This window comes from Vidua macroura, chromosome 1 (genome assembly GCF_024509145.1).
Source record: "Vidua macroura isolate BioBank_ID:100142 chromosome 1, ASM2450914v1, whole genome shotgun sequence".
Lineage (NCBI taxonomy): Eukaryota > Metazoa > Chordata > Aves > Passeriformes > Viduidae > Vidua > Vidua macroura.
The window spans coordinates 151,949,065-151,968,551 of NC_071571.1; the positions used below are offsets into that span (position 1 = coordinate 151,949,065).

Consider the following 19,487-nt stretch of genomic DNA (forward strand, 5'->3'; position numbering starts at 1 on the left):
CTTGCATTTTGGAGACCTCCAGTCATTACAGAGCTCCAGAGCTTCATTTTTACTCCCCCCCCTCCTCAGCTGATACGCATTTTATTTTTACAGTTGCTCAGACAGCTTGTGACAGAGCAACTTGCTATCAGGAAGAAATCAGAATTGATTAAATTAGCACATTACAGATTTAATTTAGACATAAACAAGATTCAGACCTTGGAGAAAACCAGAATATCCTACTTTTAATTCTCAGTTTGAAATACTTCCATTTTTCAGGCTGCCTTTTCAGAAATGTTCCTTGTTTTGGGGTGAAAAAAAAAATTGGCATTTTTTGCAACTTAGATTTAATGTAAAAAAATATGAAGCTGATCAACAAAGCTGAAATGTTTCCAGGAAGACTTTTTTTTTCCCTGGGAACATCAATTTGCTCCTGATGCAGGATGAAAGCATCTTGCTGAGGGCAGGGCAAGTGAATTACTGCAGGGTGAGCTGAGTTAAGAGCTTGGAGAAAGTTCCCTCTCCATTGTGGTTTCCTGCTCTTCTCCAGTGGTGAGTGCACGGTCGTTTCCTGCTGAAACAGGATTACTCCATCCCACATTTTCTCCAGGGTTCTGCCCTGTTAAAGTGTGCAAACTTTCCCAAGGGCTGCTGACACACTCTAAATTCCCATCCTCTCCTTCCCTGGAGCACTTAATTTGTGTGTCCATGCCCTGAATTGCTGGATTCCCCACAAGAAAAAAAAAAAAAAAAAAAAAAAAAAAAGGGAATTTCAGCTCCAGTGGTGTTGTGAATGTTCATGGCTGTCACAGACCCTGAGGAGTTTTTTTTGTCCAAGCCCCTGCTCAAGCAGGGTCACCTCCAGGTTGGATGGTCACCTGCTCAAGCAGGGTCACCTCCAGGTGACCCAGGGCTGTGCCCAGGTGGCTTTTGAATGTCTCCAAGGATGGAGATTTCACGAGTGCTCTGCTCATCCTTTGACAGGGCTCAGTCACTCACGGGGGAAAAAGAGTTTCCTTCCTGACTTTACGGTCAAACATGAAAAACAGAAACTCAGAAAATGATTTGGGTTGGAAGGGACCTTCAAGGTCATCTCATTCCAACTCCCTGCCATGGGCAGGGACACCTTCCACTGTCCCAGGTTGCTCCAAGCCCCGTCCAACCTGGCCTTGCACACTTCCAGGTCCTCAACCAACAGGTCTGAAACAAGATCTCCCTCTGTTTGAGAAGGCACCAGGCAGTTCAGGAGCCCAAATTCCACATCTGGTCAGTGCAGAAGGGAGATGTCCCTCTCAGGTTATGTGGGTGTGAGGGAGAAGGGATGAGCTGGTTTCCAGAAGAGGCACCACACACCTCACATTCAGCTTATTCCATAAGAAATTCCACTCAGGGAATGCTGTGAATTCCCACCTTGCTGCTTTCTTGTTGAATTTCCCCATGGAGGCAGTCTCAAAGGGAGGGAAGAAATGTCCTGCACCCCTGGAAGACACACAAGCCAGCAAATGAGCAGAGGAAAATTTCCACTCTTTCTCCCATGTAAGCAGGACAAGAGCATCATCTTGCCAGCCAAATGCTGCAGCTGCTTCCAGGACCAGGTCTGAAACAGAGCATGAATTCCCCTGTCAAATGTCATCCTGCGGGCAGGTCCCCAGGCAGAGGAGCCTTTATGCAAGTTCAGGAGAGATGGGAAACAAAACTAGCTTGATTTAAAGTCTGAGAATTTTTTTTTTTTTTTGTTTCTACTTTTTGCCGTGGGGTGTCACCTCCCAGGCTGAACTCTGGCAGGCAAAGGGAAGAAGCCAAGATGTGCCTGTTGGGGACATTTGCCACTGGGTCACTTTCTCTTCTCTCTTCATTTTCCAGCTGCTGGCTGTCATTAGAGGGAGGACTCCTCTATGCCTTCGTGGGACCGGCGGCTGCTGTCGTTTTGGTATTTAAGCTTGTCTGAAAGATTTTTTTTTTTTTCTCCTCTATATCTTATAGCAATTTCCTTGTTCTTTCAATCCAAGGATGCCCCTCTTTATTTCCACTTGTGTTTTGAAAAGCTTCCTCCTTCAGGAATAACGAGCAAAGCCAACAGTTTGGGATGGGGTTGATTCTGAAATGTAATGTTGCTCAGCCTTCCCCCTCTTCCTCACTGGAGCCCCCTAACATCTGATTAATGCTTTACCTTGGTTTTGCTGTATCTGGATGGAAGTGCAGGATGATGGTGGAAAACTCTGACATTGTCTCCTTCAGAAAATGCTGTTCCTGGTGGTTTTCAGACCAGGCTGTGCCCTCACACCCAGCTTTCATTCCTGGTCCATCCCAGCCCAGTGCGTGTGAGCAGATTTCCTTGTTTGCAGGTGAAATTGAAATATTCAAATCAATGCTGAGGGGATCCCTTCTGACTCTAAAAATGTCACGTTTGCTTTGAATTCAAAGAGATGGCAGGGTTAAAGTGGGCATTCCTAAACTCCAGCTCCTGCATGGGGAGTCTGTTCTGTCCCATCACCCCTGGCTCCAGCACAGCCCCAACACCAACATTGCCCAGATATTATCTGAGTTTAAGGTGCCACTCGAGGTGACATTCCTTCCCTGCTGCTGAGGCCTCACTGTCCATGAGAAACCTTAGGGCTGAAAGAATCTGAGAATGGCTTCTCCTCCAGGAAATCCCTCCTTCACCAATTTCAGATGGGTTTAAAGCCACATTTGAGCCCCCACATCTTTCTGCAGTTTTTCTCCAGCCCACTGTTTTATCCAGTGGAGGAGCTTTATGCCCTCTGAGGCTCTGGAGAGTCCCGCAGGAGTGGGGTTGTTGACACTCACAATTCCTTTTTCAGTTCAGGCTTTTGTTTCGTGCAGTGCCTGGGGGATGAAATGCCCCGCAGCAGGAGCTTACAGGAGAATAACTCCACAAAAGCTCGGGCTGCCTCTATTCTCAGCGCTGTCACTGCACATCAAACCACCTTGGTGCCATCGTTTCATCACGGTGACAAAGAGAAAAGCCAGCAGTGGCCCCTCCTCTGCAAGAAATCAAAACTGGTATGAGTTGAGGTCTTTTTTGTGGGGTTGTGACACAGTGATTCAGAGGGAGGAAGCTTTGGTAGTGCCCAGAGTCACTCTGCTGCCTCAAACCACCTCGCTTTTGTTGTGCCAACAGCAAGGGAGGTGATCTTTCTCTTTTTCCTCTTTTAAAATGTGAGGAGAACACAGGAGCCTGCTTCCATTTGGCAGCTCAGATTTCCCTCACCATCAAGCAGAGGAAATGAGATGTCCCCACAGAGGGGTCAGCACAGGCAAGTGGTGGTTCCTACAGCTGATATTTGGCAGTGGTGAATCATCTCTGGGGGTGTCTGGCCCTGATCATCACCAAGAGAGAGGCCACACGCCTCGTTTAGACTCCCTGACTCATTCCTGGCCAAAGTGACAAATGAATATTGCCCTGGTGGAGACACCAAAGAGCTTGGAGAGGGAGAAGCATGGAAAGCCTTTTTATAAATGTGTACCTGCAAAGAGATGAGCTCTAAAAGTTGATAATACTCTGAAGGTGGTTGGCTTGCAGCTTCAGCAATGTTCATAACTCACAGTCAGGCCACTGACACTGAACAGCTGCAGGTTTGAAGGATAAAGGCTTGACCTTTACTCTTAAAAATCCTGATCTACCTTAAACACAGAGCTGTTGGAAGCAGTTTTGCTCACCCAGCTCACGTGGAGCAGCCTGGGGGTAGCTGTGTGCAGGCTGAAGGCAGGGGGAGGCTCATGGAATGAAGTGAGGACAGGGTCAGCAGTGGTCAGGTCGTGGTTATCTCCAGGAATCTCAGACGTGGGGCTTTGCTTCTGGAAGTTGCCTCAAAGACAAAGAAGTATACTACTCTGCATGTTATTGGAAGAATATCCATGTTGTATCCCTGACTTAGGAAAGAAGTGGAGCCAGGATCAGAGCAGGACGTTGATCGTGGTGATCAATGTACTGGATTGATTGATTGATTGATTGATTGATTGATTAAAATCAGTGCAGAACTGCTCTTTGTTGTCTCCCCTGCTCCTTAGGAGTGAGGATGCACACTTTGGCCAGCCCTAGGAGAGATCCAGCCACACTTCAACCCCACCTTTCCTCCTGCCTGGCTGCACCTTAAGGAAAAACCTTTTTGGATCCTCCACAGTGAAGGATCAGTGATTTCAAAGCTCTCCCTCTCTTTCCAGGCTTATAAGCAGGCATTGATTTCCTGCTGATCCTTGGCGGTGTCACTGTGCCTGGCTTGCCAGTGTTGTTTCTCTAAATCAATACCATGGTGAACTCTCGAAATGGTCTCAGCTCTCCTCTGATGCAGCAGCTGATGCAAACAAAAAAACCTGCAATTTCTGAGATTTTCCGTGGATTCCCAGCTGTGGGCTCCACATCAGTGAGCTGGTGAAACCAGCAGAAAGATTGATCATTGTTTTGAGGATGATTTAGGCAATTAGGCAGAGGCTTGGTCCTTTCCTTTGGGTCAGGTGACTCTTGGGATCTCTTAAAGTCACAAACATGTAAAGCCACGTGAAATTATCTCTGATTTTGGCCTTAAAATATTTCCCTGAAAGCCCCACATGCAAAAAAACAGCATCGACCACATGTTTCTACCACCAGCAGCTGTTCCACTGACAGCAAAGCCAGGAGAATGTCTCCTTTTTCCACCATCATGACCTCCACGCAGGGGTGGGGCTGGCGTGTCACTAACGTGTTGCCGAGGTTCGGATGGGGTTTGTAAAGCGGATGCAGCTGGCAGCAGTGGATGCAGTTGGAAAGGCACAGCGAGGAGTTTGGGGTCACTCTGCAGGATCTCAGCTCTGTCCAGCCTGTGTTTCACTGTGCATTTTTGTGTCTGATGGACACAGGCATCCCTGCTCTCACCCTGAGGAAAACGGACTGCATGGAATTGTATTGCCCGCTGATTTTGGGGGAATTCTCTGTGCTCTGCCATCTGCAGTATCTCCCAAGACATCCCACCAGAGCAGATGATGTTTCTACTTGCTCCAGTGCCCCTCCACCTCTTATTTTGAGAGCAGTAGTGGTATTTCACCAGGAAAGAACTGTGGCACGTTGTCTGCATTCTCTTAATGCTGCTTCTGACTCCAGATTAGCCCAAAAATTTGTTGCTGTGCCTGGAGTTTGCCTTGATGAACCTCAGGCAGTGTTGGGGTTCAAACAGCCCTGCAGCAATCTGGGAAATTCCCAGTCTCTCCTGCTTCAACCCTGGTTGAGGGTTGGACTTGATGATCTTGGGGGTCTTTTCCAATCTTAATAATTCTCCAACCTCCTCAATCTGCTGCCAGCTGCATTCTACTGCCCTGAGCTCACTGATGCACGGCCAGGGGAGGTGGGACAGTGGGGGACAGGGGACACAAGGGGTCGTGGCCTGCAGAAGTGTGACTTGGCTTTGGGAGAAACCCTTCTGTGTTACTGAGCTTGACCTGACCCCCTTGAGAAAAAAAACTTGTGTGTTGTTTCTCTTTTGACAGGTGAACATGGTTATTGGCATTCTGGTTTTTAACAAACTTGTATCCAAAGATGGAATAACAGATAAGAAACTGAAGGAACGGGCAGGGTATGCCTTATCAATACATCTAAGTAAAAGAGTGAAAATAAAACCCAAAAATACCCAAGGTTGTGATCAATAACCAGGCAAGGGGTGAAAAAAGAGACTGTGGATGCAAAAAAAAAAAAAAAAAAAAAAAAAAAAAAACAGATTTAAACAAAAGGAAAGAAAAAAACACATTTGATTTAATGTCTTTGCACTGTCATTCAGTGCAGCAGGACACAGAAATCCAAGAAACAGCCCTGTGTTGCTGTGGAGGAAGGATAAAAGTTCATCTCTTTGTTAAAATGGCTTCAGCCAAGGCTGGTACATCCTCCCAGAAATGAGGGAGAGCAAGGTGGCTTTTGTCACTAACTCCTGGAGACAGCAGAGAGAGACTCAGCACTGCCGAGTGTGGCACGTGGCACGAGCTGGGTGACAGAGGGGTCGTGTCTGAAGGCTGGCAGGTGTCTCAGGAAGAGCAGAGGTGTGTGATGGAAGGGAATGGGTTCTGGAGGCCTGGCAGAGAACAGAGCAGCAGATGGATGCAGCAGGAGAGGTGAGTTAAGAACCTCTGCTGCGAGAAAAAGTTCTGCTGCCTCCTGAGGTTCTTTTATCTTCTCCACAGCCTCCATTCCTGAATCCAGAGGGTTTGTGTTACCTGGTTTCCTTTGGAGTGTAAATCCAAGAGTTGACTCCACATTTCTCCCCACCCTGGTGTCTCCCAGGGCTTTGCCCTGGGCAGCAGCTCCCGGGTACAGCTCTCTCTTGGGTTACTCCCAAACTTTTGGCAGTGGCTATTTTGACATTGCCAACACCCCCAGCAGGATGAGAGCCCCTCTCCTCTCCATTTCTAGGAACGAGCCTGCAGTTTGCTCAGGTTTTATCCCTGAGCTGTGCTCTACTCTGAGCAAGGGACAGAAATGGCAGGCTGAGTGTCCTCAGATGCCCAGGTCAGATGTGTGTTACTTTCCCCTGCCTTTTTGGCTTTGTGTTGCAGACAGAGAAGCTCTGTCCTTACCTGCTGCTGGGAAAGGCAGGGATCTGTGCTCCCAATTGTCCACTGCAGGAATTTGATTTATCACTGTGGGTAACAGCTGTGTTCTGGAAGGAAGAAGCTGTTCACAAAGAAATGAGGAGAGCAAAAGCTGTTCTGGTTCCTCTGCATGGAGGCAGAGTTTGAAACCTTTGGAGGCTGGTGGAGAAAACACAGGATGCATGGATATATCCTGCCTGTCAAAGTGGAGGGAGAAAGGGTCTCCACTGAGTCTCAGAGGGCAGGGGTAGATAATATGGATGAGGTTCAGTATTTCTTACACTGCTCTATTGAGTAGTTGGGGTGAAAGTGGTTTTTAATTGAGTGGTTTTTAATTGAGTGGTGGAAGCAAAACCCAGGGTAGAGGCAAAATCTTATCCAGCACCTCAAATCCTGTGTTTGGTTTTGGGCCCTTCACTCCAGGAAAGACCTTGAGGGGCTGGAGCATGTCCAGAGAAGGGAACAGAGCTGGGGAAGGGTCTGGAGCACCAGGAGCAGCTGAGGCAGCTGAGGATGCTTAGCCTGGAGAAAAGGAGGCTCAGGTGAGACCTCATCACTCTCTACAGCTCCCTGAAATAGGGAGTGGTGTGGTGAGGGCTGGAATCTACTCCCAGGTAACAAGTGACAGGACAAAGGGAAATGGTCTCCAGCTGCACCAGGGGAGGTCCAGGTTGGATATCTGGAAAAATTTCATCCCTGAAAGGATGATCAGGCTTTGGAACAGGCTGCCCAGGGAAGTGGTGGAGTCACCATCCCTGGGAAGTGCTCCAGAAACGAGTGGACCTGGGACTTTGTGATAGAGTTTAATGGCCATGGAGGGGTTTGGTCAAAGGTTGGACTCAATCTTGGAGGTCTTTTCCAACCTTAATGATCTTGAAAAAAACACAGGGACCTGTTTAGGCTCAGGGTTTACCAGCAGCGTTGACAAAACCAAACCTTGGGCTCCCTGGGTGCAGCAAAGGGGAATTTCGGTGCCTGAGCAGTGCCATGGCCATAAAACAAGAGGAGTTTTGGGTGATCAGAGATACCAGCTGCTGCTGGGTTGAAAAATACGTGAAGAAGTTACCTTGGTTCATTGCTTCAAGCAACTGCTAACAAGCAAGTGCTTCATTTTGCATGATGCCTTCGTGACAAAGAGAGAACTCAAAAAAACCACCCAGGCTGCAAGGCAGGGTCTGGAGCAGGGTAATTGCACTTGAAAGTCAGCGCTGCAATAAATGGTTTATTGGATTAGCAAAGCAGCGAGTTGCTGCCTCTCAGTCCCTCCCTCTCTAATCCAAACTGCACACGGAGTGACCTTATTTAATACACAGCAGCTGGTTATTGATCACACTCAGAGTTGGGCTTTAAAAACAAAACCTGTGAGGCAACAAAACAAAAAAAAACAAAACAAAAAAACCAAAAACAAAACCAAAAAAGTCATTTTTCTGATGTTCTTTGTTTTTTCTTTCTTTTCTCTTTTCCCCCCCTTCTTTCGTGTCCGTGTGTGTGTGTGCAGCACTTTTTAGCCTTATCTGTGCTCAGTGGTTTTGTTCTCCCTTCCCAAGTGCCCCTGCTGAGAGTGTGGGAGCACTTTTGAGAGCCCTGGTGCCCCTTTCCCTTTAGTTCTGTGCTTCTGGCCTGGGCTTGGGAACCGTGTTGGAAGGTAGATCTGAAGAAAATCAGAACGAGTAATGGCCTTGGAGATGTTTGGACCTGAGGAGATGGTCTAAAGAAACGTTGTGTTTCCTTTAGCAGAGGCAAGAAGTATGGTTCAGTGTTGCAAAAACAAATTTTAAAAAGGGTGGAGGAAAAAAATTCCCCCAAAAATAGGGAAAAAAAAGAGCTGTTGGATGTTAAGAGGAGCCCAGCACACACTCCACAGATTGGTTGTCACAAATTCACAATACCTGAGACACAAGAAATCTGCCCTGTACTTAGCAGTGGAAGTAGCTGTGATTATTGTTGTCACATCTGTCAGAAAATGCAGATTTTCTAGTGCCAGTGATTTTATAGGTGGATCACAAAACCATGCTGTAGAGAAGGGGGTGTGAATACCTGGAGAGCTGGAGAAAAGCCAAAATCTTTCTGGGAATGGAGAAAATCATCCCAGAAAACAGTCTCTTGTTGGCCAACTCCACCACCAGTGTTTGAGCTCTCTTGAAGGGATTACTACCAACAAATGAATGTTTTCATGTCAGGAGCCTTTAAAATTAATTTCAAATGTATTCAGCCAGCATTTATTCCACATTTGTTTGCTCACCCAGGCAGGGAGGAAGAATGAAACCATCGGGGATATTCACCAGGGCTAATTTTAGCTGAGTTTAATCTCTCTGGGCTTCCTCTGCCAGTCCTGAGGAGAGACAGGAGAACCTCCTGTCCCCCCTTAGAGAATCTCTTCTTTTATCTCTATTGATCACAGAAACCACCCAAGAGGAGTTTGCCCCGAAACCTGGTGTGAAACAATCTCTGTGCAGGTGTCCTGATGGGGTGGAACAGAGCTGGGCTGTCAGAGCACAGAGGGGAGAGAGTGAGTAGGAAGGTGATAACTCCACTGAGGCAGGAAGGGGTTGGGATTGCCCTTTCTCTGGGAATGGTTCCTGTTGGAAGCAGTGCTCCTGCTCTTCGGGCTGTGGATGGTGGAAAGCCCTGCTCAATAAAAGGTAGCAAAGTCCAGGCTCCAGTGAACACACCAGATGAGCCCATGAGCTGTTTGTGGGTGTTTAGGAAGCAGAAGAAGCTAAATTAAATGAAGGCATTATTCACTGTGATTATTTAATTAGCTTCCCTTTCATATGCACAGGCGCCAATCTAAACCTGCTACGGAAATTCAGTTTATTAACAACCTCATGCCCCCAACCAGAAGGAATTAGGAGATAAATGTACCCACATCTGTGCCCACTGCTTGCAACTTTCTGCATAAACACACCCAACAGCAGCTACAGCTGTGTGTTTACAGTGGTCTTTTGGCCAGTTGTCTGTGATTCAGTGTCATTCATCTTTTTTCTGGTACAGTTTCCCATCAAATTCCTCAAGTCAATCTACTTTTTTTCTTTTTGCTGCCTATCTCTGCCTCTCTCTGTCTCTCTGCTTATCTGTTCTTTGTGGCTTATAGATTTGGGGATAAGCTGTCGTATTTTTTTTTTTTTTAATTGTTTAAGGGTCGTGCACCTAATGCCTCTCCAGACCCACTTTATCTTTGATTCAGCCATTGTCCTCACAGGATTGACACCATCCTTCCTGGAAGATATTTATCTGTGGACACAGGAGCTAATTTCCTCTGTGTCTGAAAGCTTCTGTGGGATGCCTTAGTCATTATTCTGGATGGGAATGATGATTTATGTCACTGTAATTAATGAAAAGACCAATCAATAGCCACTTGAAAGGGGGCCACTGGGCCCACTGCTGCTGCTGTGTTGGTGCTCATCAGGATGTCTTTTTGCAGTGAGACTGAACAGAGAGCCACCAAAGCTAAGAAATGCTCTGTGGAGTCACCTGATCTCGCTCCCAGGCAGGGCAGGGCCCTAAAACCCCTCCTAGGTTGGGGCAAACCCCTCTCAGCAGCATCCCCACCGCACCCAGGGATGACAGACCCTGTGCAGTCCTCTGGCAGTGATTTCATGTCTTCTCTGATGCCAGGCACAGCAGGAAGGTCTGGGGGATGTTTTGCAGACTTCTTCCCATTTTCCAACCAGATCTGACGTGGGTGTGGATCTGTGCAGACCAGGGAGAGCACACAACCAGTAAATTCTGGGAAGAAACAGGGCCAGTGCCAAGCTAACGTGGCTTCTGGGCTCCTGAAGAGGAGCTGAATGGAGGGGGGTGGTTCCCACACATCAGCTGCTAAAAATCCCAAGGATGTGCTTTAGCAGATCCCCTCATACCAGCAGCCCTCAGTGGGCTGTTCCTGTGGTTGGTCCCATCCAGACAAAGTGGGAGCAGCAGGTGGGAATAATTCTCGGGGTTCATCCCGAAGATGTTTTTGGCTCCAGAAAAGGATGTGAGAGAAGGAATGTCTCAGAAGCAGTCAGCCAGTCGGGTTCCTTTCAGGGCAGCTTAGGGGGCTGAGGAAACACCCAAGCTCAGGATTAACTTCAGGACATAAAAGAGTCCCATCCTTCATCAGGGAGGGAACCAAAAACCAAAAAGTGGCCTCTGACCAAAAACCAAAGAGTGGCCTCTGGTCTCACCAGGTCCCACTCAGTGAAAATAAGTGACTTATCCCTTGCATTGCTTCTAGGACAGAAGATAAGCAGGCACAGCCCCCACAGCCGTACTTCTTGCCTTCTACTGCACAACCCTGCCACCTTTTTTGTTTTGGAGCAAAAAGGCCAGGAGGGAAAAGAGCAATTTCTCAAAAAAAAACCCCAAAAAAAAAAAACCCAAAAAACCAAAAATCCCAAATGAAAAGAAGGAGGTAGAGACTGGGAGAGCAGTACTGCTTTCTCTTCCGTGGGTGCCAGAGAGAGACACCCTGAATCTGGCAAGACTCTCACCAACACAGTTCCACCCTCTCCAGCAGCACCAACAAATCTGAGTTGTCCATTTCCCCCCGTTCCCCGCATCTGGAGTGGTACAGATGGGAGAGTTTTAATTCCTGCCTGTCTTTTCATTTCTCTTCCCAAACTGGGTATGGTTGGTTGGCTCCCTTTTCTCCTTCCTTTCTTTTTGGCTTCTCTTTCCCTTTCCTTTCGACGTTTGTGCTCATGAGCGAAGTGTTTTGTTTTGTTTCAGTCTTTTGGTTTTAATTGCAGTCAGATGGCAGTGCCCCTTTACGGCATGACGCTCAAATGTTCCAAGTGTGGAGTAGTTTCTTCTGCTGAAGTTTCGGCCACAGCCACCAGTAACGCCATGTTAGTTCCTCTAATTTCAACTTCTTTTCTTTCTTTCTTTCTTTCCACTTCTTTTTTTGTTTGTTTGTTTTTGTTTTTTTTTTTTTTTTCTTTTCGCTTTGATTTTCACTTTTCAGTTCCTTTTTTTATTTCCCTCTTCCATTTCCCTGCACTCACCAGCCCGTGTTTGTTTCCTCTCCCCACATCCCTGCCCACCTCCCTGACATCCCCCAGCTCTCCCCAACCTCGTTCTGTGGGCCATGAGTAGAGCAGGGCTCCTGCAACACCCCTGGAGCTGATGGGCTGGATCCTGAAAAGCACTTTTTTGACATGCCTAGATTTAAGATTTAAGCATGTGACCAGCCCATGGAAGACAAAGGGACTCTGCATTTGTTGCAAGCTGTGTTTAATTTGTTTAATTTGTTTAATGATCCATTCTTGGAGTTCCAGACTTAAAGCTGTGATTCCCAGTAATTCTGGTGGTAGACAAGGACTCCAAAATCCAGCTTTGTCAACCACTTGAGCACCTGCTTGAGTGTTTAACTCCAGAGGCTGCAGAGCACTGAGTGTGGTTTAAGTGAGTTGGTGAATCACTTCTAAGTGGGCTTTTTCTCCTCTTATGCTGAAGTTTAATACCTCGTAGGCCTGCAGGTCTGATTTGATAAGTGTTGACTGCCTCTTTTGGACCCCTGAAAGCACTTGGAATTAATTCTCAAAATCTTAAAGCGTTTCATAGCTCTGAGTCACAAAAGTCAAATGCTGTTAAATCTCTTCTTAGATTCATCTGGAGTTAGCTTAAAAAAAAAAAAAAAAAAAGAAAAATAATTCCAGAGCTTTTTTCTGCTGGAGAAATTGTTGCTATTTATGTGGTTGGCTTTTTTCCTAAAGGTTAAGGTTGGAGGGAGAGTGATGAGGGAAGGTTTTTCTTTCTTCCTTCCCTTTTGGAAATTTTATTATCTGTATCACATCCAAGTGATGCTACACTTTGGTTTTGATGTCTAAATTAGTGCATGCAAAACATGTGAGGGAAACAGTCTCAGATCATTTGCAGTTTGAAAATTCTTACCTTTAATTAATCTAAACTAAAAGAGGCAACAAATTTCCAGATCTCAAGATGTAGAAAGATAAAAGAAAATCAACTCAAGAGCACCTGGAAGGTGTCCCTGCTCATGGCAGGGGGTTGGAATGAGATGTTCTTTAAGGCCTCTTCTTACCCAAACCGTTTTATGATTCTGTGGTTTTCTCAGTGAAATGAAGAACTGAACAAAACTTGATTTATTTTTCACTGCTAAGGTCGTTTACTCACCTTTTGCAGCAGTGCCCAGCTGAGATGGTGAGATGGAATTGGTCCAGACACGTGTACCACAAGTCTGGAGTGAGCCACTCGCTGCTTTTTGGATTCCTGTAACTGCAGAGCAATGTTAAACCAGTGGTAGATTTACTATTAATAAATTAGACTCTTAAATAGGAGAGGCTTTCTGTTCATAGTAAATTAATTTTAAAAGTTAAACAGTCTCAAGTCCCTCTCCAATAGTGTCTGACATTGGTCTGTGATAAATCACAAATTCTGATTCATCTCCAAATCAGGAGAAAAAAGGGATATGAAAGCCAGATCTATTCATCCTGCTTCTCTAATTTAAGTGGATTGACAGAAATTGGAGGGCTCTTGTAAGAGGATTTTTTACTGTTTTGTTTCCCAGCAGATTGGGTACCTTAGATGACAGTGTCCAGTATCAATTTTGTTGTTTGTCCTCAAGTGTCCCGTGCTCTTATCCTTGCAAAGGGAACACTGAGGAATACACAAATAACTTCACTCATTTCCCCTTGTGATCCACTTCATCCTGCAGCTGAACTGTTACTGTTTCCTTCTCCAAATTTCTTGTAAATGAGGTTGCCAAAAATGCAAAACTCTGATTATTCTTCACACCACTGCCACCCTTCTGCTGGGTTCCCTCCTCCCAGACCTTGCAGCAGCTTTGTGGCTCAGTTTTGGAGTCTTGGAATGTGGATTAAATGCCATGAGGATTCCCAGCTCCTCCCTGACCTGGAACGAGCCATAATTTTTTAGTGCAGAGCACATCAAGGTTGTTCCTGCCTTGTTCCTGCTGGGGTTGATCGTCCCTCCCCAGCTTCCCTCCCATAGCTTCCAGAGGTTTATTTCTGGGATAGCATGGAGTGAGAAATAGATCCTTTAGACCATTTCTCTTGGCTTTTGGAAATCTTTGTGGTGAGATCTGTGGTCGGAGAAGGGGATGTGTAAAGGAGGGAAAACAGAGGGAAGTGATGGGAGAGAAAAGTGACAGAAGTGGAAAAATAAGTACTGGAAATTGTGTGATTTCTTAACGTGGGGAATGATAAATGGAAATCATTGGATGTCTGTGACCTGTTAGGGTTTAGCTGGACTTGACAGGTGTGGGTTAAATAAATCTTTCCCTTTAGGCTGCGCTGAAGAAGGTCTTGGGCAGGTTTTGCCATTGGAAGACTTCTGTTGCCACATTTCCTCCCATTTATCGCTGCCTGTAGGGCACCCTCAGCCTGTGAAACGGTGCCTTGGAATTAATTTGTCTTTGCTACCTGTGAAAATTATTTTAGCTGAGATGGAAAACGTGTCTCAGGGGCTTGACTTTTCTTGGTACTTGCTGTGAACAAGGGAATCCACTGCAGATACCAGGGAGTGCTGAGGAATGGATGGATGGATGGATGGATGGATGGATGGATGGATGGATGGATGGATGGAAGTTGATATCCCATCCCTGGAAGTGTCCAAGGCCAGGTTGCACAGAGCTCTGAGCAACCTAGGATAGTGGAAGGTGTCCCTGCCTGTGGCAAGGGGTTGAAATTAAATGATCTTTAAGGACCCTTCCAACCCAAACCATTCCATGATTTTATGAATCCTTGCCAAGCAGCTCATTGGAATCTGGACTCTCAGGCTCTGACCAGTGGGAAGAGACTGGCCCAAATAAAACCCTAAAATACACTAAAACATTGTATTTTTCCGGGCACCCCACCCAAGAGCCAATGTCAGGGGTTCCTCGTGACCCTTATCATCATCATTCCTCTTAAATCCTTAGGAATTCACATGTCAAATCTCCCATCTAAGGGTTTTGCCCTTTTTCTTGGCTCAATATCCTTTTAGGGGGTCTTGGATGTCAAATTTTCTGCCTGTATTGTAATTCCAGGATAAATGTGAGTCAGTGCTTCCATGCATGGCTGGTCTAGGAAGGAGACTGTTCCTCAGGAGAGTGTTGTCCTCGTGGTTCAAGGAATTTGAAATCCTATCCTTACCTGGGGATAATACCTGGATCCTGCAAGTCCTTCTTGGACTCTCAGAGAGAACACCTTCCTTAATTAAAGGTGAATGATGAGGCAGTCTGGTCACAGCTGCATCATCACCTGCCTGTCTCATGTGTCATAAAATCATCACAGAATGGTTTGGGTTGGGAGGGACCCTAAAGTTCATCTCATTCCAGACCCCGCACTATGAACACCTTCCACCAGACCAGGCTGCTCAGGGCAGTTTAGAGGCATTTGATTTCCTGTTGCCCTAATTTTAATATTTATATTGCAGCTACTGGGAGTAGAATCATCTTTTAGGGGAGAACAGAAATGACAGTAGGTGTTTCTTTTTTACCTGTGCATGGGGAAGAGCAAGCAGAGTTTCCCCTCTTTTTTGATTACAGGTTTCCTATCTTGGTTATATGGGCACTGAGTTACAGGGATTTGCTCTGAAAGTGTCCCTGAAATTGGGACAACACTCTGGCTTTTAGGAGGAGCAGTTTTTAAATGTTTAAAAAGTGTTTAAAGCCAGGTTGGATGGAGCTGTGAGCAGCCTGGTCTAGTGAAAAGTGTCCCTGCTCATGGCAGTGGGGTGGAATTAGATGATTTTTAAGGTCCCTTCCAGCCCAAACCATTCCATGATTCTGTAATTCTGTGAATAGAGGTCAGAAGAGCAGAGAAGCATGAGAGAATAAATAAAGCACATCCCTTTACTGTGATTTTCCAGCAGCAGAACTGCTGGTGTGTAAGGAGCCATCCATTATTTGTAGAGTCCAGCGACCAATTCCCTTTTCAGAGCTCCTCTCCAGGAGCTGCTTTTGAATTATAAAGTGATTTTTTTTTCATCTGCTGCTTCTTTAACTTAAGTTGCTGCTGCTCTGTCAGGGTTGAGTAATGAAAATAATTGATCGCTTTACCCTTTCTAATGGCCCTTTACATCTTTATTGGCATGTCCTGTGTGTCCCTCTGCACTTGCCTTTTCTCAGGGTGCAGGACTCTTCATCTTTCTTCATGTAGATCTTTATCTCCAAACCCATTCTTTTTGCTCTTTCCATTGCTTTCCTCTAAGTGTAATCCATTTATTCTGCTTCTTTTGCAAAGACAAAGACTCTCCATGCCTCCAGCTACGAAAAGGACAAAACCACAAAGATAGATTTTGTCATTTTGGTCAAATCCTTGCTGCCAGGGCAGGGTCTGGTGTGTGCTTTCATAAGGCTGAGTGTTTCCCATGGTAGATCCCACATTTAGAGCACATTAGGAGTGGCTGAGGGAGCTGGGAAGGTTTATCCTGGAGAAAAGGAGGACTGGGAGGACCTTATCACTCCTTGAAGGGAGGTTGGAGCCAGTCTGGGGTTGGTCTCTTCTCCTATCAAGTGACAGAATGGAGGGAAATGGCCTCAGGTTGCACCAGGGGAGGTTCAGGTTGGATATTGGGGAAAACCTCACTGAAAGGATCATCAAGCATTGTCACAGACTGTCCCCATCCCAGAAGGATTTAAAAGCTGTGTAAATGTGTCACTTGGGGACATGGTTTAGTGCTGGGTTTTGCAGTGCTGGGAAAAGATTTGGACTTGATCTTAGAGGTCTTTTCCAACCTCAGATGGGATGCTGCTGTCACTTGTCCTGAGGGCTGTCATAAATGGGATAAATAAGAGCATCTGCCAGCTAATTCCTTTGTCCCAAGCAATAAAAGTAATGGATTTATTGATCGTGGTTAATCCATGAGAAGCCATTAGGTGGTCACAATGTCTTTGTAGAACAATTGATCATTTCATATCACATCTCGTGATAAGCACCCTAATGTGATATTTCTTAGGTCCTATAAGTCATTCTGGGATCTTTTAAGGCTTCACTGTGCCTCCTAAAAAAAGGGACAGCTGGGAAGGTGGTTGAAGTGTGAGTCCTGCTACGAATTCAGCTCATAGCAAGTAGAATTAAGGGCAGGCTCACAGAAAACCCACTTGTCTTCCTGTGAGTTTTCACCTGAAATTTCAGCCTGTACCAGATTTCTTTAATGGAGCTTTTAATTTGGAGTTTAATATTTCAAAAATCTAAGCAGAGCCCTGCAAGTGAAATTAGAGTGAGATTTGTTTCCTGTGACCTGTTGCCACCTGCTGCCTGAGAATAAAGATGATGCATTTAAGTAGCAAGCAGAATTTCCATCAATTTTGTAAGGGATGAATGCTGCTGAGAAGGCATCTGGAAGGTGAATCACAGAGAGACCAGGACTCTGAACTGATGTAAATCAGCACAACTTGGGAAAATCCTGATTTGATCCAGCTGAATATGTGGTCATCAGCTGAGCTGGAAGGGCAGATGATGTTTTCATCATCTGGTTGGAAGGGCAGAGCAAATTGACTCAAACAATTCATTCTTAAAGCAGGTTTTGAAGCCAGTGGGTTCAAATCTGACCATTTGCTGAAGAGAAACATAATTTACATATAATTTACCTTCTCAGCAGCATCCTTTACAACCCAGATCCACATCTAAGTCTTGGATCCAGATCCAGATCATTGTCATTATGAGCCTGCAGTTCTTTTCAGGAATGGAAAACCCACCCAGATTCAGTTATTTGGTTCAGACCTGGGTCAGATCCATTGCTAGGTTTCCTGTTTCTCACTGGTGGCAGTGACATCCACAGAATGCGTGTACCAGGAATGTTATGGAAAACCAGATAATTCCAGGAAGCAGAGTTGTCTCTTAGAGACATTTTCCAGCAGCTTTTAGTAAACTTTATGGTTTCCCCTTGCTGCTGGAATTATTTCATCTACTTAGCCATGTTGTGTTGACTGATACTTGCATGGAAGACACATCTAGAAAGATTCCTTATCAACTAAATCTTATCTTTCCATTTAGCATTTCTGCCTCTCTGATGTTTTCTTTCATGCACCTGATGCTTAGCCAGCTTTATGAAGGCACTACCACAAATGACAGCAAAGAGAGATTTTAGTGTAATGAGGCAGATTTCAGAGAATTGGAATAAGTTATTTCTCCTTAGGAGATGTTTGGTTGCAGGCTGGTTTTTTGTGTATTTTTTAATAATACTTTGAAATCATAGTTCATCTTGGGCATTAAAGGACAACATTTGCCATCCAAGATAAAATTACAAGGTATCAGATTATGTCATGGCCTTTGCCTTACAAAGAGGTCTCATAACGCTTGTTCTAATTAAAAAGAAAAATAATTTCATTTCCCTGCTCCCTTAGGTCAATTAAATTCCTTAATAATACCATTAATGAACAGATCCGTGTGTGGACAGGCCATAGGGATATTTGCAAACAGGGCCTCATCCTGACTGTAAAAATAAACTGTCACTTTAGTGTGTGGTCATTGCAGAACTGATGTGACAATCCTTGAAAAACCCTTAATGAAGCCAGGGCGTTCTATCCTGATGTCCAAACCTGTATCCAAGCTCCAGCTTTGTTCAGGCAAAACTCTCACTGAGGTCTGTGAGCTAACCAGCAAGTAAATATTAAACCCTTGGTCATAGATCAGGAAATGGTGAGCAAGTCCCATGTAAGTACTGCTGAACGTGTTTCATGGTATTTGTCCTGTAATTTCTTGTCTTGCCTGTATTTGTTTGTATTTGGAGGTTTTCTTGTAGCTCCTCTTGTTATTTGAGGCCTTCTCTGGTTTGTTAGCTAAAAGGCCACAGAGAAATTCTCCTCATATTCTTGATGCCAAATAGATGGGATGAGTGACAGCTTAAAATCTCCCTAGTCAGCTGTTAAAGTTGTTTGGGATCTTTTTTTTTTTTTTGTTGGAGAGATGGACACCTAAAGAATCCTTGGGAAAAGAGCTGCTTTCCCATTTGCAGGGCCACCATGCACAGCTAAAGTGGAGTTTCCTGGGGCAGCATCACAGAAAACTTGTTTTGTCCAGTTTTCTGTCCTGTGAATGGAGATGTGGCTTGAATCTCAAGTTAATGTCCACACAGGAATAAACTTACAAGAATTGTCAAACATGGAACAAAAAGCCTTTTTTCCCCCCCAAAGCATCAGCTGGGGAGATCTCACAGGAAAGCTGAAAATTTTCTGACTATGGGGAAATGAGGTCAGATTTTAGTCCCCAGTGTCGTGGGTACCATCACCTGTAGATTAAAAGGAGAAATGCAAATATTCCAGTCTGCACATCAGCTCTCTGCCTGTCCGTTTGAGTCACTCGAAAGCGTGACACGTCCCAGTGTTGGTGTCTTCCATGTGCTGTGGAAGTCCAAGTGTCTGTGACCCGAGTACCGACAGCCATCGTGACAGACCAGTCTCTGCTGCAACTGTTCCCCTCCCCCTTGGCAACCTGCAGTGATTGTATTTTGTCTCCTTCCCTTGGGAAAAGCCATGGTGGTGGATTAGGGGCAGAGTGGGAAGGGCGTGGAAGGCGGAGGGAGGGATCCGCATCCTTCCTCCCCACCTCCAGTTTTATGCATGTCTGCACAGTTGGGAAGTTGTCCCCCCTGTTTGGGTGGCATGAGTGTGCAGAGCCTCTTCCTGCCTTCCTGGGAGAGGGGCTCAGGAAAGGTCTCCGTCACGGAGAAATCCTCTGCAGCCCGGTGGGATCGGGAGGCTGAATTAGAACCCCACCTGGAAGTGGGTGAGGTGGAGCTGAGCTCTCTCTCCCTCTCCCTCGACAGGGCATCCCTCTGGAGCTCCTGTGTGGTGCTGCCCCTGCTGGCTCTCACCTGGATGTCGGCAGTCCTGGCCATCACCGACCGGCGCTCGGCGCTTTTCCAGATCCTTTTCGCCGTCTTCGACTCCTTGGAGGGATTTGTCATCGTCATGGTCCACTGCATCCTCAGGCGGGAGGTGAGAGGGAGGAGTCGTTATCTGTTACATAATTAATGTTATTTCCCAT

The 19,487-nt window shown here is 45.8% G+C and overlaps 1 protein-coding gene across 4 annotated transcripts in view; it reads left to right on the forward strand.

The window, feature by feature from the left end:
* Window positions 1-19,487, forward strand: part of ADGRB1 (adhesion G protein-coupled receptor B1) — a 140,317-nt gene that overhangs the window by 94,312 nt on the left and 26,518 nt on the right. For all 4 annotated transcript variants that reach the window (XM_053981688.1, XM_053981695.1, XM_053981704.1 and 1 more), the window contains 3 exons: window positions 1,843-1,909; window positions 5,461-5,546; window positions 19,267-19,438. In XM_053981688.1, coding sequence (XP_053837663.1) covers window positions 1,843-1,909; window positions 5,461-5,546; window positions 19,267-19,438 — 325 coding nt within the window. The remainder of the gene's footprint in view (window positions 1-1,842; window positions 1,910-5,460; window positions 5,547-19,266; window positions 19,439-19,487) is intronic.